The 25,715-nt window shown below is 48.0% G+C and overlaps 2 protein-coding genes across 18 annotated transcripts in view; one reads left to right on the forward strand and one right to left on the reverse strand.

The window, feature by feature from the left end:
- LOC104911954 (uncharacterized) overlaps positions 1–25,715 on the forward strand; it is a 314,625-nt gene that overhangs the window by 127,790 nt on the left and 161,120 nt on the right. The window lies entirely within an intron of this gene.
- PAX2 (paired box 2) overlaps positions 1–25,715 on the reverse strand; it is a 92,203-nt gene that overhangs the window by 27,638 nt on the left and 38,850 nt on the right. For 14 of the 16 annotated variants that reach the window (XM_085229798.1, XM_085229803.1, XM_085229806.1 and 11 more), the window contains 3 exons: positions 23,604–23,689; positions 21,448–21,567; positions 1,139–1,314 (listed from right to left, as the gene is read on the reverse strand). In XM_085229798.1, the coding sequence (XP_085085924.1) occupies positions 1,139–1,314; positions 21,448–21,567; positions 23,604–23,689 (382 nt within the window). The remainder of the gene's footprint in view (positions 1–1,138; positions 1,315–21,447; positions 21,568–23,603; positions 23,690–25,715) is intronic. The other 2 variants (XM_085229801.1, XM_085229811.1) reach the window with 1 other exon arrangement.

The raw sequence follows: 25,715 nt of genomic DNA on the forward strand, positions 1-25,715 counted from the left end.
ATTGTGGCAGCCTCCGGACCAGACGCGGGAGCTGGAGAAACCGGGAAGGCTACAGAACAGCAGGAAAAGTTGCTCTGATTAATATTACGTTAAATTAAAACTGATTTTCTGCTCTTTCTGCTGTGTTTTTTCCAGGCGCTTCCCCAGCCCCCTCCCCACGTCTCCCCCTCCTGCAGCAGGCTCCCCGCACGCTGCCCCCTCCCCGCCCCATCCCTGCCTGCCTAGGACTGCCTCGTCATTTCCAATTCCTTCTCGTATTGATCTTCCTGTAGAAATCAGTTTTGTAATTAGCTGCAAATTAGGCCTTCTACTGGGGGTGAGCCTGCCCCCTGATTTATCACCAGAGTAATTCGCTGTGATCGGAGAGAAATTAAAATGAACTCAATTAGGCTTCGGATTTGCTTTATGGGCCCTGCTCAGAGTTTCAGGGGGAAAAATGACTGTGCTGGTGCTTAATAGTCTAATGAAAGTAAATAAAGGTTATTCATTGTAATAAACCCAGGGACTCTGGGATGAAGGGAGTCCACAGCCAACCTCTCCTTCTCTTCCTTTGTTGGTTTATGACTTGGGGCGGTTTAAAAAGACTTTTGATTTTCATTTTATTAAGACAAACAGCTTTTGGGATAAAAGGCCGGGAGAGCGGGGGAGGCGGGGAGAGGGGGGCAGTGCTGCAGAAGTGCAGAAAACTGGGCTGAAGACGGGAGTCAAGTCTCAGCCTTGGGCCGAGAGAGAAAACGCTCCAAGCCCAATTAAAGCTTGCGACTCACTGCTCCTGTGTGATGTGAGAGTGCGAGGGCTCCTGTGCTGTGCCGTGCCCTGCTGGCATTCGGAGCTGTGCAGTCACAGAGCGTGTGTGTGTGTGTGTGTGTGTGGTAAGTGACTGTGCCAGGGAAAGGAGCTGAGGTTTAGGGAGAGCACTATGCGTGTGGATGGCCAGTTCAGAATAGGAGACAGTTTGTGTCCACGTGTACATCAGTACAACTGGAAAGTGCTGTAAAATGTGAATGTGATGTATGTGCAGTGACAGGGCAGTGTGAGAGAAGGGGGTGAGGAAAGAGAGAGGGGCTTCAGTGAGGGAATCTCCCTGCCATCACCCTGCAGGCGCCTACAGGTCCGCATTCGCAGGCCGGGCCCTCACCTGCTCAGATTTGATGTGCTCTGATGTTTGAAAGACGTCAGGGTAAGAAGGACGCTCAAAAACTCGATCTAAAGCTTCCAGCTGCTGCTGGGTGAAAGTGTCGCCACGAAGGTGCTTCCGCAAACTGTCCACGCTGCTCTGGGAGTCTCCGTTGGGAACGGAGCCCTCGGATACATCTGCAGGGCACAGACAGAGAAAACAGGGAGTTAGCAGCACCCTGGCACGGGGCGGCAGCGGGTGCGGGCGAGAGCAGGGCAGCAGGAGAGGGGCCCTGTGCTGCACACGGAGCCGTGTTGCTCCAGGGGGACGGACTGCGGGCTGGGAAGCCCCTTCTGTCTGCTCTGGCTGCTGGCCTGCTCCGTGGGATGCTCCTGCCCGGTGTGAGCGAGGCTGTGGAGAATGGTGCTCAGCTCAGAGATGAGTTGCGGTTCCACTGATTTTCAGTGTTAAAAATTGCCAAATCTCCATTGCTGAGCATAAAATGGGAGCAAAGCACAGCGATTAGCATCGCTAGGAGGCTACCAGAGAGGCAGTTCACAGAAAATCTGGAGTGCTGAGGGTGGGCTTGCACTGCAGAGGGTTGAGGAAGCCTGAAATGGAGAAAGTCCTCTACTGCAGTCTGGAAGGGAGCAGTCTTTGTTGTTACTTCCCACTTCCGATACAAGCTGTATCGCCATTACAGTTTCCTTCTCATCTGATTATGGCCTTTCGTATCCCAGATGGGTTTTTCAACCCCTTGGATAACATGGATAATCCTGTACCCGACTTCATGTTTCAACAGAGAAGCTATGGAGCGCTCTGTCCAATTCAACACATATTACTTTCTGTTATGATCTCTGTCCCATTCTGCTACGTATTAGCTCATAATTTATCACAACCCATATTTCAGTTATAAAACTCCCTCCTAAAATATGTGAATCTTTGTCTGTGAGAGCCCCCCCTTCTACCTAAAATGAATTACTGTATTGCTTATCAGCCTTCCTTATAACCCTTTTTTCTTCCTAGGAAAAAAAAAGCCCCTTTTTTTGGTAGAAGCATTACCAGAAATGCATCGCTGTCTCTGCAACAGCCCTCTAGAACAACCTAATCTCCTTGCACTGCCTCTGTCACCTTCCAGATGTCTCGGTCTCTGCTGTGCCATCCCATGTCTGTAAGAGCCCCTTCATCCCCTCTGAGATGAGTCCATTATAAATGTCCTGCCCCAAAGTGAATCACATCCAAAGTGAAGCTTTCCCTGTGATAAACCATCTTATCACCCACCTGTTTTTTTTCCCTGTTATCCCCCAATTCAAATGAGGTGCATTTATCTCTGTTATAACCCCTTTTTATCTGAAGTGAGTGAGTCTCCTGCTATTAGCATCTGTCACATCCAAGGTGAGTCTGTCTGTTATAACCTCCTGTCCCAGCTGAAGTGAATCTTCCTTTGTCATAATCCTTCATCTCATCTGAGGCAAGTCTGCTCATTATAATCTTCTCCAACTGTGCTGAGTATCTTTGTGCTATCACCCCTCGGTCTAACTTTGGTGTGACCGGTTATAATCCTGTGTCTCACCAATGCTGATATACCGCCATACCCTCCATGCAGAATCGCTGCCTGCTGTTTCATCAGACACAAGCCTGGCTGTCTGATAACCCTGTCTAAACAAAGATCAAGTTCTCCCACTTACGTTACAATTACCTTTCTGCTTTTTCACTATTGTTCCTCATACTTCAGCCTCTTTCAGTGTCTTCTAGTCTGTGAATCTCTGAAACCTGCTGCCCTGCGAGGAAGTGGTTAAGGGATCTGCGTAGACCTTTTCCCTCCTCCATGTGCCTGTGAATGTGCTCGTGGCCAGGCAGTGTTCCCACAAGCCTGGAGTGGCATTCGCTGTGCAATGGCCAGAACCATGCCACTCTGCTGCTCCACTTTTAGCTCACGGATGGTGCTAAGATGGGTATTTTCCTGGCATGGGTAATGCCCATCTGGTGGCCCAGAGTAATAACTGAGCCCGCTGCCTTCTGGCTATGAGATATATCCGTTTATAGGTGATTATATGATATGATATAATCAATAGTACATTATATACAGTAACGTAGTACAGTACCACTCTCAAGACCATAGAAAATATTACATATTGATTTGTCCCAGCCAGCAGCCTTCCCTCGAGCATCCCCTTCTCTTTCTTTTCCACTACTAACCAGAGCAAAGCTTACCGGCTCTGATTCCTGACATTTTCTCCTCTCTTCGGTCTTATTTGCACAAGGGAAATTTCTGAAATCTGGAGTTTACGACATATTTGTCTAAGAGAAAACAAAGCAAGGGTTTGGCTGGCTGGATTGCACTGCTAGTGCAGTCTGCATGGGCACTACACAGACTGGACTATTCCTGCAAGGATGGCTGTTGAGAGGATGAGGGTACCTCAGAGTCACACTACTAACTCCAGTAGGCACTGCTCTCCAGTCCTGCCTGCGGAAAGCTGGCACAGAACTGTCATGTCCAGTCTCAAAAAAAAAAGGGTGTTAATGGGTGTTTCTCTATCAAGGCTTGTCTTAACCTGTCCACAGCTGGTAAAGCTGTTTGCTTTGAGGATTTTTCCGTTTGCCAGTTAGTGTGCGTGATTGTGCACGCCATTAATACACATACACATTTTGCAGTAGGCTGTGATTCTGAGATGCTCTAGGTTCTGCATCACCGTACATGCCTGAGCAGCCATTTGTGTGAGGTGGCTGGTTTAGGTCGCATTTGGTCTCCAAGGATGGCAGCCCTACAATATGCATGGCATTTGGTGTGAGCGAGCTTGCGCTGACTGTCAGTAAACCAGATTTTATTCTGAGTGGTTACCCTGCATGTTTGGTCAGGTTTGTGCACACGTGCAATTGCATTTACGATCCCTGTCTGCCTGCTGAGCCCTGTGCACACATGTCCCTTTCTGTGCTTGGGCCATGCCTTTGTGTGAAGGAGCTGAAACTACAGCTTTCCCAAGTCGCTGTAGGAGTCTCTTTTCCTTCATTTATTCAGAGGCCCTTCAGATCTTGACAAATCTGTCACTCTAAATTTGCGAGAGATTATGGTGCTCTCTCCCTAGCACGGAGAGAGGTGATATATGATATCTGCTGCCCCTATTGATTGCCTGATCTGGTGGCAGAGGGCTGGCGAAATGAACTTGAAATGAACATCATGCCTCAACTCATTGTGCGTATAATACACTACTTAATCCCACATTTTTCAGCTGCTATGGAATTCAATTGATCAATCATGTCCCTCTGATAGTACTGTTTTAGGGGTTATTGCTGCTCTGCTCACTGACCTTTTTATTTATTTATTTATTTATTTGTGAGTGTGTGTGTGTGTGTGTGTGTGTGCACCTATGTGCATTTGGCACACTGAGGAGCGGCTGATAAGAAGGGGCCTGTAAAATCAGTGGGAAATGAAGGAAAAGGATGAAGGGAGGAGAAGGGGGTTAGATAAGGAGGCAGAGTGATCAACACAAGAGAATGGATAAGGGGAGTAAGAAAGTTGTAAGGAGAATGGCAACGCACAAGTTTAAGGAGAAGCTTTGGAGATGAGGAGCACCATGTCATAGCTTAGGCAGCCTTAAAATCTGCAGAAGGGAAGAAACTTCTGACAGAGGTTTGTGGGCTACTTAGAGGTGAACCTTGTCTAAACAGCTTGCAGTAGTATTGGGCTTAATGGTGATAGGGCACACAAATCACAAACGTCACAGAGCAGTAATATGAGTTGTGCATATAGGATTCTAGTTATGAAGCAGAAGAAGTTTCGGAGAGATGATCCCGCAGGACAGATTTATAGGCCTTGTGTTGCTAATGCTGAGACTTTCACAGTCACGGATCATTATATTTTCTTCAAAACCAAAGGACTGTAAATCCCCTGTATTTGTTCTATGGTGTCAAAATCTGTAGACGTTGTGTTTTCATTTTTTCATCTAAAACTGCGAGGGATAGAAACCTATCTTTGTTTTTAGATCAAAGCTGCTATTCTTATCTAAGCACATGGCCCCATGAGCTGGATTTTTGGAGAAGCCTCAGATACCACAATACACAAATGATGGGAGCTGGCAATTGTAGAGGTGTGAGCAAAGGTGGCAGTAATGAACAGAGAGGACTTTGGGGAAGAGGTGAATCAGCAAAGAAACTCTTGGGAGGAGTGCTGTGATGGAGCAAGTTTTCTGCTGCTGGATGAATCTGGAAGTAGGGAACTGCACTATCTTTGCCACTGGGGAGTGGCATCACTTTTCCCAATCTCCTTTTACTGGCACAGGAACCTCTGCAATACTGTGACACAGGCACCTCGCTGTTAAATCAGGAGGCTTGTAACAAACAGCTCGAGAGGTGAACCATGGCCTCGGTCACCGTGTTCCTCACAAGAGCACACAGCTGCTGTCAGCATGATCAGGACTGGCCTTGCATTGCATGACAGGAGACATTTCTCCTCCCAAGGGGCTGCGGAGGGAAGGTGCAGAGCCAACGCTCGGCATAAACCTTTGACATGGCACAGAAATGCTCCACAGGTGTCACAGAAGTATCCTGACAGATAACAAGGAAATCCTCTGCCAGAGGACACAGGAGCAACTGTAACAACACATGACACAGGGACAGAGCCCTCTAGAAAGCTCCAAACAAAGAGATGCTCCCAGGCCTGGAAGCCCCAAAGCCACCGTCACATACAAATAGCACAAAGCTGTAGCAAGACAGCTATTCCTCTAGCACTGGGGGATACAGAAAGCACCCTTGCTCAGGGTTGGACAGGACCATCCCCGCCAGAAATGTAGAAGAGCTTCTAGTAGTGCTGGCATGGGAGCACCTCTGTGGCACAGAAGCACTCCAGAAGGTCATGACAACCTGTGCATCTGGCATGCAGGCAGGGAAATGGCATTCAGTTCTCAGGGCAGGGCTATTGCTGCCCTGGCTACATATCTGTGGGTGCCCTATGGAGCCCTGGCCAGTGCTGGGGTTCTGCAGCACTCCCTATAAAACCCCAGTCACAGCAAAAGTGGTATGGTGGGCATGAGAGCTGCCAGTCAGGGGACACAGCAGAACCCATTTAACTGTCAAAGCCTCTGAGGGAAGTGCATCTGGCCCCAGCCAGGCCCTGCCCTCTCCTGCAGACTAGCACGTCTGCTTCCTCTATGGCACGTGGATTGGTAGCCCTGATCCACTCTCTGGTAGCCGCCTCGTTGCTACAAGAGCTGCTCCTTCCCAAGCTTTGTGCTTTGTGTTAAGGCTGCTCCATCCCTTTATCCAATCTCCCTTCTCTTTTTTCCCCCTCTGATGTGCCCCGTGTCCCAGCGCAGCCTGGCCTGTCAGGCATCTCTCCCGTCCGTCCCCCGGGGGCCCTTCACTGCGCTGCCAGTTGTTGCAGTTTCAAACTCAATTGTTCTCCTCGGTACTGAGGCAAATGGAGTCATTAATTACCTTCTATCGGCTGGGCCGAGTTCAGAACGCGATCAATAGCCGGCGCTTGTCATTCACGGCAGCCAGCCCCACGCAGCCCCTCGCACTGCCTTGGCCTGGTGGCAGCTGTCGGGAGCAGGGCACCCTGTCTGAGCGGGGCTGAGGGGGGACAGCAGGGACAGGAACCTCGTCTGAGGGAGCACACTGCACATTTGCACATGGCCGACATGTCCTGCTTTGGGCAAGCTGGGCCAGTCTGGCTGTTGTGCTGTTTCTAGAAGCTCCATCTGCATCCACAGTAATTATTAATCCAATACTCTGCTCCCATCGGTCACCTGGATAACTCTCAGGAGGGTTTGGAAAAAGAAAGGCTGCCAAATTTGGTGTCCATTTCCTTCCAGAATAATTTCTGTAGTCCTTTGAGCAGGATGCAAGAAGGCACCTTCTCTAGACAGGGCATTTCCATGTTTCAGGACTTGGTGCTGCAAGAGCTGTTCTTGATTGCCATAAATGAACTAGTGAGGAGAAGGATACCTCAAAATCAGGTGGAGGAGATCCCAAGTGAGTGCTGGACAGAAATAGCCAGAGCATGGAAGGGGCTGGCAAGATCCAGCAATGTGTGGGGAAGGAATATTATCAGAGATCTACACTGCGGCAGTGAAAGACATGGGAAGAGTTCAGGTTATGGACAATAACCTGCGGAGACACTGGAAGACGTGCTGGAGAACTGTCACCTCAGGGAAGCAGACCAGACTTCATGAGCTCTGCATTTGTTTAGGTTGCTGTGTCCATTTGGCTCAAGGGAATCTACAAGCCTGAATCTGAGTATGCAAACGGATGATATTGTATTTGTTATGTACACAGGCTCAGAGGAGACAAGCTCAGAAACAAAGGAATTTTATGTTTTGAAATTGGAGTGCAGATCAGGTGAGGAATTGTGAGCAAGGAAGGCTGCTGGCACAGGGCAGAGTGCGTGCCTGCAAAGGAGTGAGGTGTGTGCCAGGGCCGGGCAGCACGGGGCTGCGTGGAACGGAGGCATCGGGAGGAGCAGAGGTGGGCAGTGCAGCATTAATGCAGGGCTCACATGAGCAAAACAGCAATGCTCAATGAGAATGTAAATGAAATGAATTGTGTGTGCAAATGTGTAATGAAGTGTGTACTCAGATCTGTCTAGGATTATCAAGGGAGCATGCAAATGTGCATTTAAGGAAGTGAGTATGTGTATGCATATGAAAATCATATGTATTTACTACAGCATCTGAATGTGTGATTGCAAATGTGGCCCTAGGAAACTAAGTCTGTGCAGACCTAGCTTTACGTAATAGCATAATCAGCACATCCAGCTTTACTGAGTGCTTCAGTAAAGGCCTTTCCAGGTGTTAGTCTGCAAACAGCTGCCTCGGACGCATGTACAGCATGCATGACAGCATGTACGGGTGTGCAGATGAGGTGTGCTAGCCCAGGGAGCCAAAGCTGGTGCTTTCTGTGCAAGCCGTCACCACAGCTTTGTGACCTTAGGGTATTCTGGAGGTGAGGGCACATATTCTGCTCTCAGGCTGCTGTAAATCTACAACAATTCCCTTACCTCAGAGGAGTCACTGGGGATTTATACCATTGTAATGAAGGACGGAGTGTGGGTCCAATATCTCTCGCTAGCACTACTAGGCTTAACTGCTAGCCAGATAGAAATGCAGCTGCCTCCAGGAGCCAGTACGTCTGCTTTGTTTATGTTGGCGGAAGAGCAAGCAACACTATCACACAGCCAGCCAGATCCCCAAGTTAGTGTAAATCTTTAAGTCTCCTGCACTCAGTGGTTATACTGATTTACACTCCTGAAAGCGATCAGAAGGGTTACTCTGATTTATACTGCTGTGGTGCCCAGCACACTGCTGTTAGTGCAGATACTCAGGGAGAGCTGTGGCAGGGAGGCAGGCGCTGGGAGCCCTGCAATTCCCTCTGCCAGGGCTGAGATGTGCTTAGCACTGCTGGTGTATGCTGGCTGCCTTTGCTACCTCCTCTCATCCTCCTAAGCGATTTGTTGGGGAGCTCCCTCTCATCAGGATCCCCCCTTAGTGAGCACATAAAACCAGGTGCCTTTTGTTAGCTCCAAAGGACAGAAGCAACGCAAAAAATTACATCGCATGCAGCCCTAACTATGCTTGTTTAGAGAAACTGCTTGCATTTATGAAGTCTTTGGTGCGGAAAGCAGGGTTGCAAATGACTGCATCAGAGCGACAGTAAAGGCCATTAATTTCCTGTTATGTTTTCCTGTGTTGGGGGCTTTATTAATTTAATTTTACACTGTCGAACAACAGCGAGCGCTGACACCGCCACACTGGAAGGTTTTTTTTTCGCAAGCAGTGCTTTGCCTGACATGCAAATCAACACTGCCATCAGAAACGCTAGAGACAAGGGAGGGAACACGGGCTGGGCTGTTCCTGCCAACCCCACTGCCCATGGCCTGGAGGCCCCTAAGAACCCAGTAGAGCCCATTGGCACCTGATAGTGAGGCCGCCAGTACTAGGACTCAGCAGAGCTGGATAAATCCATGCATGTCTCTAATGCACAGTCCAGAAAATACAAATTCCTTCTTAGCCTGCTTGGTTCCATTGGGCTGATCCCCTACCAACATGCTTCTGAATCCTTCATCTCCTTCTGTCTCTCTTGCTCCAGACTCTCCTTTCCTTACATTCTACCTTATTTTCCCCTCACACATGCTTTTACCTTAACCTCCCAAGTCAAAGAAGGCTGTGCCTACCCCTGAGCTAGATGTCAATGAATCATGTTAGTGGAAGCTCTTCTGACTCAGCACTAAACTAGTGCTCAAGCAGAGTGTTTTTAGAGCTGCCATTTTTGATGTGCCATAAAACAAAGGCTCCAATCACTCAGAGTCATTAAAATTCCCATGGCATTTTTTGTAGGAGTACAGACATTAACCTGGCTGTTCTGAACAAAATCCAGCCTGAGTAATTACCCACAGCATATCTTAATTCTCCTGTGGTTTCATTTGGACATGGCACAGCAAAATTTCAGTGTTGATGCTCTGTATTGTTCAACATCTGCCACGGTCCATCCGAGTCAGCCACATTTCAGTAGTAAATGAGATCTTCAGAATGAGAAGGTTAATAAACAATGTATAATATAGGATGGGTAATTACAAAATGCCACACAATGAAAGAGCTACAGGCCTGCAATATGCTGCAATCAGCTTGGATTGGCACCATGCACATTCTTTTTCTGAATGTGCTCATTCCTGTAATACCTATAAATCATTAATTATTTGAATGATATATGAAAGATCCTGTAGTGGATGACCTATGTAATATTTATATTGGAGATGTGTTCCAAACTGTAAGAGGGGACCCAGTCACTTGTAGCAATGAGTTTCACAGACTGAGGCTGTGCAGAGGAGAGCCGTAGGTGTCTTTAAGGCAGTGGTTGGTTTGTTTTCCTGTTCACTGGAATTTAATAAAGTTCACTCAAAACCCAGGATAGATTTGATCTGCATGCAAGGTCAACTCCTGTGCTCAACATCTACGTTATCATGCATTAGATGCCAAAAACCAAAGTGAAAAATCAGCAGATCCTTTGGGAAACCAGACATGGAAATGTGCCTGTCCTTTCTAACAGCCTTTTCTAATGCATCTAAGAGAGGGCTGGAAGGACCTCAAGAATTTATGGACATTTCATACACAGTAACCACCTCATTAAGATTTGATCAGATGCCTCCTGAGCCTGTCCCAGTGCAGGCCCCTAGCTTAAAAACAGAATAACACCACTGAGATCTCAACAAAGACAGAACCAGTAAGAGAAAGAAGTGCTGACATACTGCACATCCAAATGAAAATGCAGATGTGATATCCAAGACCTAGCTCCCGATCAGGCACTGTGCTACTGTGTGGGAAGAGGACTTTGTACCTTGAACTTGATGGGATCTAACTTGCAACATGTCTGGGTGGATGCAAAAGCGAAGGAGAAATGTGCCCCAAGGCATTATTTTTAGGCCCTTTGACAAAACTGACATTTAAAAAGGCATGAAATGCATTTAATACCTATTGATGTGTGGGAAGATCATCCTCAGGAATGATGGAAGGTAGCCATGTCTGACTGGCTGGGTAAGTCTAACTGTTTCTACCAGGTCATCTATTACTATTGAAGCTGTGCTCCCTGTGCGAGGTCTAAGGGCTTACCCTAGCCTCTGCAGGCCAGCACAAAGTGCTGTTTGTGGCAGGCATGCTTGGCAGCCACAGAGGTAGCTGGAGGAAATCCAGTATTCCCTGAAAGGCTCTTAACATGTCCACAGACTGCATTTTTTTGTGGCAAAGTTTTTTCTGCCTCTCTGCCCTGCTCTTGTCACTTCCTTGCCCTCCTCTGCCCAGCCAGAATTCTCACAAGCTAATCAGTAGGTGAGATCTTGTTGCTTCCCCCTGGGATCCAGGGAAACAAGTCTGGAAGATCTGATGCTATCACTGAGGGAAGCAGAGAGCTCCAGCTTTCCTTTCAAACAGCAGCAGTCCCGTTCAGGGAGGAGGAGGGGTCCTGTCTGGCCCTGCTGAGAACAAGGTGCTTAGTGTTGCTTTAGTGCGAGAAGACACTCCTCTATGGGAATGATTTCTATCTATAAACAGCAAGTGATGCTTAATATTGCATTGATGCAGACTTGGGAGCACAGAGATAGCCAAATTAGGAGCTAATTGGTGCACGGAAGATTTCCTGTTGTGCCCTTTGGCTGCTGTGATGCGAATGAGGAGAGGGAGAGAACGGAAGGGAGCACGAGCCATCCTCCGCCAACGCCTCTGCAAAGGTTGGGATTCCTGAGGCTGCTGTTGTCTCGTGCTGTCAAGGTCAGCAGGTTCGGGTTCACTGAACGGTCAGGATGGTTTGAATTACTGGCACTGCCTGCCGATGCCTCTGCTGATTGCGATCTGTCTTCCAGCGCCTGCTGCGGGATGCTGCTCTCCGGCCATGTGCTGCGCACCGTGAGGGGCACAGAGAATGGCAGCGAGGCAGATGCTCTTGTTAAGAGGATAAGGTTTTAGGAAGATTTAAGGAGACACAGCAATGCCAAGGAGAGGCGCATGCTCCACGAAGCACATGGGGACCGAGCTTCCAGAAGCAGTTGTTCTGTTCCATATATCTTTCACTCCTCCTGAAAGTTTCTGCCTTTCATGAAAGTTAGAAGAGTGGCTTGAACAGGGACTGTCAGGCCCTTATGGGGGGAAAAGCCTGTTGGAGAAGGTTTCTATTCGGTTTTATATAGGTAGAATGCTTAGTTAGCAAAGACTGATGTCCAAGTCTCCATGTAAGCTGTGCTGCTAGGACACTAGCACTGTGTCACCAGGTGGCTGCTGTGTCCCTGCAGGAACACCCAGAGACTCACAGTGCTGCAGCCCGGACACAGACAGGAAACAGTGGGAGGAACCACAGTGAAGCAAGTGGGGAGAACCAGGTGAGGGCCAGCTCCACAGGTGTGGGCAACACAGACATGGGCGAGGCAGCATCAGCTTGCAGCCGAATGCCAAAATAAGCACATGAGAAAGAGCACAGGATGAAAACGTAACAGGACTGAAGGTGATGCGGGACTAGTTCCCAGCAGCTGTCTCTGGCAAGAATGTCTCTACAATCATCATGGAGTGGATTTCACTACAGAGAAATCTGGCCTTCTCCGTTCAGAAACCTGAACACTGGTTTTGGCTTTGTTCACTGAGGTTTGCTGCGTGTCTCTGTGAGCCACTCAGCCCCTGGGTGCAGTCAGCTACTCTGCATCTCTGTACATGCTCACATCCCGCAGCTGCACCAAACCTGCACGAGTACACCTGGAGGGAAGTCGGGGCAGTGCTGAGAGCAGAGCTGCCTGCGCCTGGTGCCAATAGAGAGGCCTCTTGTGCAGCAGCCTCAGAGGAGATCATGGCTAACTCATCCTCACTGCTCTGAGGATGGGAAGCTCCCACCTCCTCTGAGCTCAGTTCCAGGCAGGCTCTCTGCGGCCTGTCTGTTGTTAGGCATATGCTGCGCTGCCTTCAGCTCAGTGCCCCACTACTCTCCCAGCTCCCTCTCCTGGTACAGAGCAATGGGCTTTGGCAATAAGTCAGGGACAGTGCCCAGTATCGTGCTGCTTTACATTAATGAGATACACATGGTGTAATCCAGCAATGGAGTCAGCTCTACAAAGAGAGGTAATAGCAGGCTGCCATGAACAGAGCGGCTCAGGTAATTGGTTTATCTATCTAGAAGCAGTAGTAGCAATCTCTGCACAGACAGAGTAGCAGTAAAGTCTCTTCCTTAAGGCTATTTCCTTTGTCTTTTCAATTGCTTGCACATCCATGTGAGATAGAGAGAGAGAGAGAAGGAGAGAGAGAGAGAGCTAGAGAGAGAGAGAGGGAGAAATGTTAATTTGTGAATTAATGGCTTTTCTCAGCGGAATTGTAAATTCAAATGTCACCTCACAGGGTGACACTATGCTGGGCTGCTGAAGAAGCAATGATAAGATCCCCCTCATCCCCGTGCCGACATATAACCATGCCCATCCCCTCCCTGAAAGATAGCTGCGGAGTGGAACATGCTACTTTTAATTTGCAATAACACCACAGCAGAGGGATGCGAGGGTGACTGTTTCCGACCCTTCCTTCCACAACAGCCCAGGCCATATCTTTCCCGTTCCTCCTCTACCTCCTTCCACCCCCTCTTCAACCCCTCCCATTCTAAACTGAGTCCAAAACAACAGATTATCTCAACTCCCCCCACCCCAAACTAATCAAAGGATGAGCTAAGGGAGGGCTCTTTAGAACGGATGCCTCTGCAACCCTCTCCTCTCCTGCAATAATCAGGTGAATTAATGACCCTGAAGTTAAAGTGAGTGCTGATACTCAGGCGTTGTGCAGCGTAGGGGAGAAAGCCTTCATTGTTTTCGAGCAGGAGGCGGGCAGCAGCAAGGGAGATTCATGGATGGAGATTGAATATGCAATTTTCTTTCACCTTGCCAAGAGCTGCCCCTGGGCTGTGCCTGGCCTAAATTTTTTTTTCCTCTTGCCATCTCTGCCTTATCCGGCCCTCCCACCTCCCTTCCATTCTTTCCAGAAAATTACCTTCAAAATTGATTTCCACTTTTACAAACAAATATAATGGGAACATGAGGGGGAAAAAAAATCTTGGGCCGTGATGAATTAGGGCTGTCAGGTGCTTCCAAGTCTCCTTTGTTTTTGTTTTACTGCCCGTTAGGTTCTTTGTTTTTCCAGCAGCTGGGAATAGTGCCCCTGCCCACACACTCCATGGCTACCATCACGGGATATGTCCGTCACTGATGTCATCACTGAGTTATCCCTGTTCTCCATCACTATGATGCAAACAGCCACTGTGACTAGACTGCTCTATCCCTTGATACCAGGATGCAGCTGATCTCATGGAGATGGAGCACGTCCCACACTGCTGGCTACCTGCCTTCTGCAGCCACCCTGCATGTCCTTGGAGTTACCTCAGATCTTTTCTACTCTTCTGTTCCTCTTGTTCTCTTTTGCCTTTTTAACTGATTCTTGAAAGGGGTTTCCCAGCCCTCACTGTTCTGACAGATCAGCCTAGGCCATCAGCATGGCACTTTGATCCTCACTATATCTCTGTGCCACATCACCTTGGTTCTGTAGCAGTATAGCCCTTGAGTTTCACTGCCATGTCACTTGGCCCAGTAACAGCACCATCACCAGCTCCCACCAGCAGGGCACCCTGAGCCACTGCTATACTAGCTTTATACTATACTTGCCACATCACCAACAATCACCTAGACGTACCGTTTGCTTCCACATTTCTACCTATTCCTATCCCTCTTGGGGTTTATTCTGTCACCCACTGTGCCCTGAGATCCTCACGGATCCAGGCACTGTGCTCCTGCAGTCTTTATGTCCATGAGCCAGTGCAGCAGCCACCCCCTGAATGCAGGCAGACCCAGGGTACAGACTGCAAGAGAGACAGACACCAGCACAGCTAGAGTGCAGCCTCTGCACAGGTGGGCACATAGGGTGCTCAGAGACATCGGGAGGAGCTGTCGCTGCCTGACTCCTGCTGACATCAGCTGCAACAGCCCCTCCAAGCAGTGAGCCAAAAACGCAGGAGAAGATCTAGCCACAAACTAAACACACAGAAATAAGCAGTCAGGTAAGCATGCATTCAGGGCACTCACACAAATAAACTTCAAGAAAAGCATAAGAAAGACTCACAAAACACAGCCAGTAACATTTGAAAACGCAAGAATGTAGTCTGGGACACAAGGAAGTACTAATGCAGTATGTGTCAATTAAATGTAATTTCCGAATAAACAAATAGCTTACAACAGCATACGTATACTAACTAAATGGAAACCTGGAACTCAGTGGAATTCCCTTAAGTTCACATATACAAAATTAAATCATGTAAACAAATACAAACTATTTACAGAAATAGACAACCTTCTCACAGTCAAGAACAGCCAATATATGCATATAAATCATGCACACAAATATATAACCCCATTGCAAATGTACCCTCTGTGCAGACTACGTACAGAGGTGCACAGCACTAACAGGCTACGTATTTGTGTCTGGCAGCCACAAAGATACAGTCATACTCCAACTATATAACAACAGTTACAGAGAATATACATACAAATATACAACGTTCACATATATGCTTAACATGTGAATACAAATACCTGGCATTCATAGACATACATAGCACTAATGCTGAGCCATACATGCCCAGACATCCAGATGATCCACACTATGCATACCCTCCTAGGCAGTATTATACACAGCTTAACATACACGTTTTCCAGGTCTCTGGGTGCATGCACAAAATTACAGGTCTATCCTGCCGCTCATTGCGGTACAATAAACACTGATAAGTGGAGAGCAGTCACCCTAACACAGAGATACAGAAAACAAACAGACGTGCATTCCAAGGTACACAGATATACACAAACAGAGACGCACACAAACAGCTGAAGCCAAACCAGCTTGTCTTCAGATAGTGCCAAACCATGCCAAACTAAGCAGCGGTGTCCACAGTAGAGGAGGAGCAGAGCAGCCTGTCCAAACGGCTGCCTGTGATGCGAGCTGTTAACTCCCCCTTACCCGAGCCATGCACCCTCAGAACTGCCAGGCTGTGAGCACACAGACAGACATCTGTCCCTCTCTGTTACAGGCAGGCTCCAGCTCTGTGATGCAGACCTTTCTGACTATACTATGCTGCTTATGCATTGCCATCTCCTTTATCCAGTCTCCTCAGCTTGCTTTCTCTACACATCCTCTCCCTTTGCTATCCATCCTGCAACTCATCTGGGAGGTACCTGCCTCATGTTCTCCAAAAGGCTCACCAGCAAAGACCCTTAAAAGAAGCGGTGAGGGGCTGCTGAGAATAAACTGCCCCTTGATTTATCTTCATCTGGAGTGAGAGGAGTGCTACCTACTGTGGTATGTGTAGGAGCAGTGAACCTGCAAGTTCCCTGTAACCACTGCTGTCTGCTGCGATACGCCATCAGTGCAACCAGATAGCCATTGGGAACTTGGCCACACAGCGTGATGCTGCACTGTCCTGGGCAGAGCAGGGGGAAGGTGCTATTGGACTGACACAGCCCAGAGATTTCTCACTCTGCGTGCACAGCCATGAACTGCTGGATGCACACCCTGCAGCTGTGTTTGGTGATCAGAATGGGGAATTAGCGCCTGAGGTAACGTAACTGCACGTGTCTCTAGTGTCATTAAGACTACTGTGGACCTGCAATAAGGCAATCATATGGAATAGTGAAAACATATCAGCTGTGGTGACGAGATCACAGCACAAAACAATGCAGCCACACCACAGCACCCACCTGCAGGGGTCCAAGCACACTCTGTTGTCTTCAACAATGCAGTGGTGGTGGGAGGACAGAAATCCACCCATTGCCCTGAGATGAACGTACATCAGATGTCAAGATACAGTCGGGTGCAATGCCTAGAAACGTGCACAGGCAGCACAGGACAACAAATGCATTTCCCTCCAGGGCGGTTAAGGGCCCTCATACCACTGCACTGCTGGTAGAGCACCATCGCACTGTGGATGACGATGTAAGCATGCTGTCTGTCCTGAAACAACCCCAGTGTGCTGTGGAGCAACACGATCATATTCCATGAAAACATACAGTGCTCAAGACAGCACCGTGGTGACGTACCCCTGTTGACTTCAGTCAAGATCAGATGACAGTCTGTCACCAGTCAACAAATGATATCAACTGCAGTAGCAACTGCCTGAGTGGCAATGACAGTACAGCACAGCCGGCCATGAGGCACCGAGTCACCTCACGGAACAGCACTGCTCGCGCCCTGATACAGATGTACTGCCTCACCACCACCTCCTTGCAGAGCGTGATGGCCTGGAGTACAGCAGGGCAGCATACAAGCAGCAATACACTTATCTCATCATTAGTGGCAGAAACCCACAACATGATAACCACAGTCTTGCCTGCGAAGACGCATTGATGGCACTGACATGAACTCACCTGAAATGTCACAACTGCATCTTCCAAGTGATATAATTATTGCTGCCATGAGCAGCACAAATGGGCTAACACTTGCAGTGGCACACTCAGCTGCTGTATAGCTGCTCAAAGCCTGAGACCTCTGCAAATACATATACATCTCTCCGCACTACCTTTCACTGAAATTATTGACTTCAAAATTTTCTTCAAGACACTGTGTTCTGAGGCAGCCTCTAAAACACCATTTTCTGGTCTGAGACTGTAGCAGCTCTGCACTCCACTGATGGAGGCATTTCTGCCTTCCCAGTAGGAATACGGGCATCTTGGACAAGCTGGAAATCCCTTAAGCTGATTGCTGTTGAACCTTGCTCTGCAGTCAGAGTCCCCGTTGGGAGTGAGAGAAGAGAAAGCAACCTGCACCAACGTAATGCTTCTCAGCAGAGAATGCTGTGATAGCAAGAGTCAGAAAATTATGCGTGCAGTAGCAAAGCAACACATAGCACCGCAGTGATGCTGCCTATCCTGCAGCTACACGGCCAGCAGTGTGAATGCTCCTACAGCTGCATGCAGTACCTCGTTCTGAGCTGCTCAGTGCCACAGCCTGCAGCATGCAGCCCCATTTGGAACTGTATGGTGAATCACCTGCATCGATACACCTGTAACTGCCTTGCCAAAATAGCAATGACCCTTCACTGTTCCCCCGCTCTGACACAGCCCTGCCTCAGTTCAGTGTAAATCACTGTGATTGTCCAAGTGACAGCTGAAGAGAGGGAAGGAGGAACTTCTGCCTTCTGAGGTTAGCTCCCCCATCCCCATCGGGGATTCCTTTACTGCAAACAGCCTGAGTATTACTGCCATTTACAGTAGCAATCACTCCGTCCCCTCCTCTCCCACAAACCTACTGCTGATATTAGCACTGATCATACTAACAAGCCTGTGGGTTTTATTACTACTGATACTAATAATACTGGACACATTACGTCTGCTCCGCCAATAACAGGCTGTAGATATGATCCCTGCTAATGCCAATAATACTGGGGGATATTATCTCTGCCATTGTCAGCACTGCAGATATTATTGCCAGTAATGCTGTCAAATACTACAGATATTGTCAGGGGCCAAGATTAATAATGCTGGGATTGTTGCAACACTAGCCTTGCTGGAACACAAATCCCAAATGAGAATTGGGGACATAGAGAAGTCCATTTGTGGCTTGCTATGGCGAGAGCTATCTTTAATAAGAGTAGTTTTGTAAAGGTCCCCAGAGTTTTACACAGTTGAAGATGCAGGGAACCATCTGAAACATTATTTTCATATTGTCTATTCACTTATCTATTTATGCATCTATCTGTCCTCTCTCTCCCTTTTCTTTCTATATACTGCTTAAGACAATAGTACTGGAGCACTGCTCTTTTTTTCTTAGTTCCTCTGGCTCACCCCAGCCTTTACCCTTTTAGCTATCAATAGGGTATTACAGAACTACAGAACAACAATCTAGATCAATAGAGTCCACCCTCAGCAAGTTTGCTGACAATACAAAGCTGGGAGAAATGGCTGACACACCAGAAGGCTGTGCTGCCGTTCAGGTGCTCAGATCTAACTCGCTCTCAGTGCCACATTCTTCCCAGGCCAGTCAGCACATTTGGTACATTGGTCCCCTGCTTCTCCATGAGGAACACACCTGGCTGTCATCGGCCATCGCTGAGCCCACCTCTGGCTCCTTCTGTCCAACTTGGGAGTTCTGCTACATCATCTTGACACATAATTATCTCTCCTCTTCTTAATCATCTGTGCTACTGCCTAATGCAGTGCCAGCTGCAGAAAACAGGATCTGGGGGAGGGGGTGTGCTCAGGCAGGGGCTCCTCTATCTCTCCAACCCTGCTCTCTGTCCTCAGCCAGCACAGGGGTTGCTAACGAGGTTTTCAGGAACCAGGATTCAGGAGCACTTTGGTCCTTCACCTGTCTCTGCAGAATTGCATTCCTCACAAAGCATCATCCTTGCAGCAAAGCTGTCCCAATGAAGAAGAAAGAAGAACAATGCTGCTGTCTCTGCCTTCTTTAGGGAAGAGCCATTCCCAAAATGCTGGGAAAGTAGATGTGCTTCTCTATGTGAGATTAAACCCTGCAGTTAAGAAATTGCAACAAGACGGAGCTCAGAAGCTTTGGGAAGTACTGAGAAGGTCTATATATCCAGCATGAGCATGAAAGGAATACCTGCATTGGCCTTCTCATCTTGCTTTCTTAATCCTCATCTCAGCTAGGAGTGCCCAGAGCCCTCAGTGCTGCAGGGCAGGTTGCCCAGGGGGAGTGCAGGTTACAGGCTGTGCAAAACCTCCCCTTGGACCTTCTGACTTAAGGGCACAGCCCTGCTGTGGTGGTGTCTGTCAATGTTCCTTAAAGCCACTGTGAGCACAGGGAGTCAGCTCCTGGGCAGGGGTGTTCAGCAGCTGCCAGGGGTCCCTTGTGAGGTTTCTCTGGAGTGGGAGTGTGACATCTCCCTGAGGCAGATACCCAGGATGGCAGAATGAAGGCTCTTCTCTAAGGAGTTTGCAGCTGTGTTCGTGTTACTGAGATCCCACACCTCCAGGATAGCCTGGTACCTTTTTGATTTCTAAGGAGATATGTGGGCTCTTGGCCAATAGCAGGGAGTTGCACAATGCTTCTTGCCCTTCAAAAATCAAATCCAAGATGAATTAAAGACAGACGCAGAGAGTTGTTCTTACTGTCAGCGAATCTTTGTGAAGCGTCACAGTCTTAAATGTCTGTTTGATTGTTTCTGTGTTTAATTGTACTGCTTCAAAAATCTCAAATACCAGGGCTGGTGATGATTGCGTGGCTGCATCTAAGTGGGATGACCATTGCAGGTATTTAGAAAGAATAGCTGCTAAAGCCAGATTGAAGTGCTTCATTTCAAAATGAGATACAGAAGCACCTCGTTGACAGCTTGTGATCACCAAGCTGGATTGAATGAGAACAGGGGTTCACAGAAACCCCGACTACTGCCAGAAGATATACAGCCATTGGAGAAACTTGTCACTCGGTTTGAAATGTCACTATTTCCTCTATAAGCAATGATAAGAAATGCCGGAGAGGCTTACAATGTTTTCAGTCTCTTACTCCTGACATTTTTTGACTTTGAGGCATTGACTCAGCCCTTCCATTGCTACATTTTTCTCTTAGCTAGGCCCTACTGCCATCTAGCTGGGAAATGGATCTTCCTCTGGGTCTTGATCCAATTTCCAATGGCATCAGCAAAAGTCTTCCCGTTTGCTTTGATAGGAGATGAACTGGGTCTTTGCTTCCAGCCTCTGGTTTTACTTTGTATTAGGAGAAATGGATCAGCCTTTTTCTTGGGGTTATTGTTTATGCAGATCTAGAATTTAGACATGTGAACCTCACTGGCATCAATGCTGGGGAAATGACTGGAGAAACCTCAAAATGCAGCATCTGTCTCAGAAGAACCTCACCATGCGTCACAAAGAGCCCTGGTATTACCATACACCACACAGCCTGGGATTACCACATACACAGCACAGGGAGCCACCGACATTACCAAGAGAGCCCCATGCAACAGGCAAAACCAACACCCTGAAGGCTGCATAGACTGATCAGATGCTACTATTGGAAAAGTTCACCTCCTAGCCCTCGGTTTATGAATCAAATCAAATTAGAAAAGCAAGACAAAATTGTACAAAACCACTATAAGCACACCAAGACATCTCCCATCCATTTCTACTGTGTCTTTCTGGACCTGAGGCTCCAGCTTTTGGTTCATTTCAAGATTCACTTTGCCCTGAGTCCCTCCCAACAAGTAGGAAAGAGAAGGAAACAGCTTAATCCTAGTTTCTTAGATCACTAGTGGAAGGCTTGGATAACAACCTTGAGGCCACAGATGAGCTCCTGTTCTGCTTTCTGCTTGTCACAAGCATGGCAGTTCTAGTGTATAGATACTATCCATGGAATCAGGGCCCTTGTAGCCACCACAGCTAATGCAGCTCATGGCACACCAAAGGGCAGGAACTTGTTTGCAAGGGGAGGGGAAGACACCCCACGTTGCTGATGCTTCTCTCAGATGGCACTTGGTTTGAAAACAAATGAGTCGGGAAAACCTTGTTTACCCACAGTTCCAAGTCTGGGCACCTGCTGGCACCTAGGGAGCTCAGTTCCAGCCATTTCCAGCAGTGAATGAACTTGGGATCAGCTCCAGCAATGGAGACGGTTCTCTGCCTGCCGAGCAGATGTCTGGAGACACAGCCTGTCATGAAAAGGCCTCGGAAGAGGAGCACTCCAAGCCAGCAGGGCAGTGGCGGGGAACTGGTCTCTGTTGCTAAAACTGATCTAGCCCCTGGAGCAGCTGCAAACCTTGGCCTGAAATTGGAGCCTGTACATGGGGACAAAGAATATAAAAGGGAGGATGAGCTTCTCCCCTCCCCCTACCTTCATCACGTTTCCTCTTCTCGCCATTCGACCGAGGAATCCCCAGGATCCCGTTAATGGAGTAAGAGCCCACTGGATCATTGGAGGCACTGGAGACGGGAGGGGATGCTGTGCTGGGCACTGGACAAAAGGAAAAGGGAGAAAGGGCCATGAGGAGAGCAGCCAGCACTGAGGGATCCCCCCACTGAAAGCTACACATAACACTACTCTCACAGGAGAGCCTGGGCACTAAGCAGGCTCCCTGTCTCACACGCAAAGGACTCGTGCTAATCCTGCTCCGCTAATGCTGCCGAATCCTAGCTGTGCCATCCTGTTCATATACCATATCTCCATAGACCTCCAGTACAGGGCCAATAGGAATGGACCAGTGTGCTCCACCAAGAACCTAAACGCTGTTGTTTCCCATAAGAAACAACTTATGGGAAACAGCAGTTCAGAGCAGGTCTCCCAGGGCATCCAAGATTACTGAGTGCAATGCTGCATGGGCCACGTTCCCCAGGGGCTCTCAGACTATCCATATTTTGCCAGATCATTTCCTCTCAGCATTTTTCCACCTGGAGTGCACATACCCTGTCTTAGCCAGACCAGCCCTAACGTGTCCACCCAAAACTCTCCATGAAAAAGCACCTTCTCTTAGTGCAGGTGAGAAGCTCTTCAGAGTTGGGCCAATAAATTCAGTTCCCTACTAGAACAAACCATGGACTCACAATACGTACTCCAACCAGGATTAATAAAAATCTTGTGTCTTTCTTCTGCACAGATCAGTGTAAACCGCTAGACTCCTCCAGCCACTCATGACTATCCAGGACTACTCTAGAGTTTCCAATACATCCAAAAGGACAAGTCACCCAGATTAGAAATAATTACTTCCCAATAATTAGGGCTTTAGGTTTTAGAGCAAGTAGAGTTGTACATCCAGTAGGCAAGCCCATTATGTCCCAGCATGCCCTAGTCATTAGGAGGATATCCCAGTTCCCTTACAAGCCACTAGCCATCATTCAGCTCATAAAGCATTGAGCTGAAGCATTCAATACCTCCAGCAAAGGCTTTCCAGAACAGAGCAGAACCTGCCAGCACTGCCCGATGTAGATCCACACTTCCCAGTACACCACAGAGCAATGAGAAGCTCCAGCAGCAGCATTCACAGCCACCCTCCCAGCTCCGCCAACTTATTCCCTAGACATTGCATTGCTTCTCCAAGAAGGGGGAATATCTGCCAACTCCATCTGATGTGGTCAGTGCTTCCCAGGCTATTGAATGAGTCCAGATCGAAAGGGCATCCAGAAATGCTCTTCCATACTGGGTCATTAATTCTTTTGTGCTCTTGAATACAGTTCATGTACAGGAGTATATCTGCCAGCTCTGTTCCACGTAGGCCAGCACTTTCCAGTAAATCCTTGTTTAGCAGCTGATTCTCAGTAACCAACAGCATCTAAGACAGCGTCTTAGGCCACAGGTAAGCCACAATATTCCATAATACTACATGTTTTCTCCTGCTCTGAATTGCTATTAGATAACCTAGCGCTATTAGATAACCTAGCAGCAAGCATTTGTACCATGCAACCCACATCAGTAACAACACCCCATCACACGTCTAGCACAGCATCTTTAAACACAACAGACTAGTAGACATTTGGTTGTTTTATTACAGCCTCCATCTTCTGCTCACTTCAATAAGCCCTTTTTCCCTAGCAGAAAATGCATTTTCTCAGTGAAATACACCCATGGGATATCTGACTGCAAAGCTAGAACATTGAAGGACTCTGTGGTGTGGTATCAGAATGGCATATCCTGATCATTTGAGAGATGAGAAACAGGGAGAGAGAAGCAAAGTAAGGCCAAGTAAGTAGGAGAAGAAAGGTGAAGGCTAGTGCTTGGGTAGGATAGTGGCAAGTACTTCTCTCTAAGGAGGTGAAGGAGAGAGTGAGCAAGTGAAGGAAGTGTTGAGGCAGGATAGCTTTGGGCAGACTCCTTTGGGTAAACTCTGCAATGCAGCTAGGGCAGCAGAGAACAGAAACCTCTGCTTTCTGGTGAGGTTTCTTTCCCCCCATCTGCCTGCTCCCTAGCACCTGCTTGTCAGACTTGTTTGCCCCTGCTGAGCTTCATTCCCATTTCCAGCTGTCCCATCACCAACCCCTCCATGCCAGTCTCCTTACCGATAGTATGTCCTGGCGCAGCCACACCTGTCCCGCTCCCGTCTGGTGTTGGGTGGAAAGGTTGCTGAACTTTGGTTCTGATAATCCTGGAAAAAAAAGCAAAGCATGTTCAGAACTCAACTGCTATGCGATTCCTCTGTGCCTTTGAACACTGCGATCCCAGTAATCAGAGCCTGAGGCTGAGGGCCTGAGCTGACATCTGGCTGCAGCAGAGCACCATCTTAGCACTTCTTGTAGACCTGATTCTGGTGCTTTAATGGTCCTGCTCGCACAGAATTGTGCTTGCTGTACTCTGTCATCCTCCCCAACCGTGTAGTCGCTGCATGATTATGACGCTCAGCAAGCAATCAGGGATCCAGTCTCTCCTATGTGTTAGCGACTGTGTTATTGCTTGTGATCAGATCTGCTAGTGTGCTCATGGGGCAGCCTTTGCAGCTAACAGCCATTGCTAGATTTACAAATGGTGTAGATTTCATTTTGTTGCATACTTGAGAAATTCCTTTCTGGCATAGCACTGGGAGATTTGAACTGATGGAAGGCTTTCCCAAAGCCCTGCTCTTTGTGAATGAGATAGTGGGAGCAGAAGGCACCTGTATGGAATGATGAGGGAATATAGGTTACCAGGAAAAAGAATCTACCGCAAAGGGATACTGCTTTTGTTTATCAGGTCGTGCACGAACACAGTATAGAAACCCAAAAAGATGTCAGTGAATGCCACAAAGTTCACAGTGCAGCTCAGAATGAAAATAAACTGAACTGCAATTGTCAGTGTTCATTTTCTTGTTACATGCAGTCTTTCACCTCTAAGTCACTGATTTAAATCCAGCTGAGGTCAGTGTGAAAGAAAATCACTATCCTCTAATACTTGGCTGGGGGGTCTGCCTGCTGCCAGATGCTGGGTAGCTGTGACTCAGGAACAACCGTGTCTTACCAAGGGGCTCAGCAAATAAGCCATGACCTGTGAAGGCCATGGAGACTAAATTCCTTTCTGAGCTTAAAACAAGCCTCTCCAATTAGGATGAAGGCTGCAGATGCTCTTTCGGCTTAGTTTCTGGAACTGTCAGCCTTGCATTGTATTAGCTTTAACCTCTCCTCAAAACTCTCTCCACAGAAAGTGAGAGCAAATAATGCATTCTCCCTGCCCACCCCAGGGCTTTTCTTGGAAATTCACACTAAAGAAAGAGTTGGCAAAACTTCAGAGAGAATGTGTGGTATGGGCAGAGGTGGGCAAAGACTTTGGGAGGACAAAGCATGGCTTCACAAAGTGAAGCCTCATAGGAAGAGAAAGGCATTTCAGAGCATATAATCTCAGGTTACTGGAAAACACAGATAGATGGTGAAACCTGGGCAGTTCCTGGAGGAGCAGAGGACAACTGGGGCTTAGCTGCAGATAGGTGATATCAGGGCTCTGACTGGAGATGGAGAACCCTCCCTCTCCTCATCTCACATAGTGCAGGGGTTCCTGGTTCACAGCTGTGGGGACATAGACAGAAGGTATCAGAGGGCCTCAGGCCGAGGGGCTGGATTTTGAGGTCATGCTGGTGCAAACGAGCTGGGAGCTGATCTGAGGAGTCAGTGCTAGGGCAAATAATGCAACTTTCTTCTTTTCAATTTTTTTTTTTTTCCTTTTTTTTCCTCTCACATTCCCCCTAAAGCCCCCTGAAGTGCCACTCTGGTTGTGTGAGTTTATTGATTTCCCCCAGCCCAGAGAAACAGAAAGAGGGGATGGGGTGCAGGCAAAGGGATGGAAATAGAAAGCTATAAATTATTTGTGACAGGAAAGCAATAGTGCCAGAGTGCTGAGCACAAGTCCCGTGTCACTATTAGATTCCTTTTAGCCTGATGACACTGTAAAAGAGGTTAAGTGTCTGATGGAATCGTACACCTTGGGGGCAGGGGCAGTCCAGAAGCAGAACAAGCCACAGAGAGCGGGTATATCAATTCTCCAGGCCAATAATATTCCCCTCATTGATTGCAACACAAAGTTCAAAAATCTCATTATAGTCAGGCAGACCTGGAACTTTTTAAAAATCAATAGGGTGATATAACGTATGTATACTTTATATAAATGTATCTATCTATCCATCCATCCATCCATCTGTCCATCCATCC

This window comes from Meleagris gallopavo, chromosome 8 (assembly GCF_905368555.1).
Source record: "Meleagris gallopavo chromosome 8, MGAL_WU_HG_1.1, whole genome shotgun sequence".
In the NCBI taxonomy this organism is placed as follows: domain Eukaryota; kingdom Metazoa; phylum Chordata; class Aves; order Galliformes; family Phasianidae; genus Meleagris; species Meleagris gallopavo.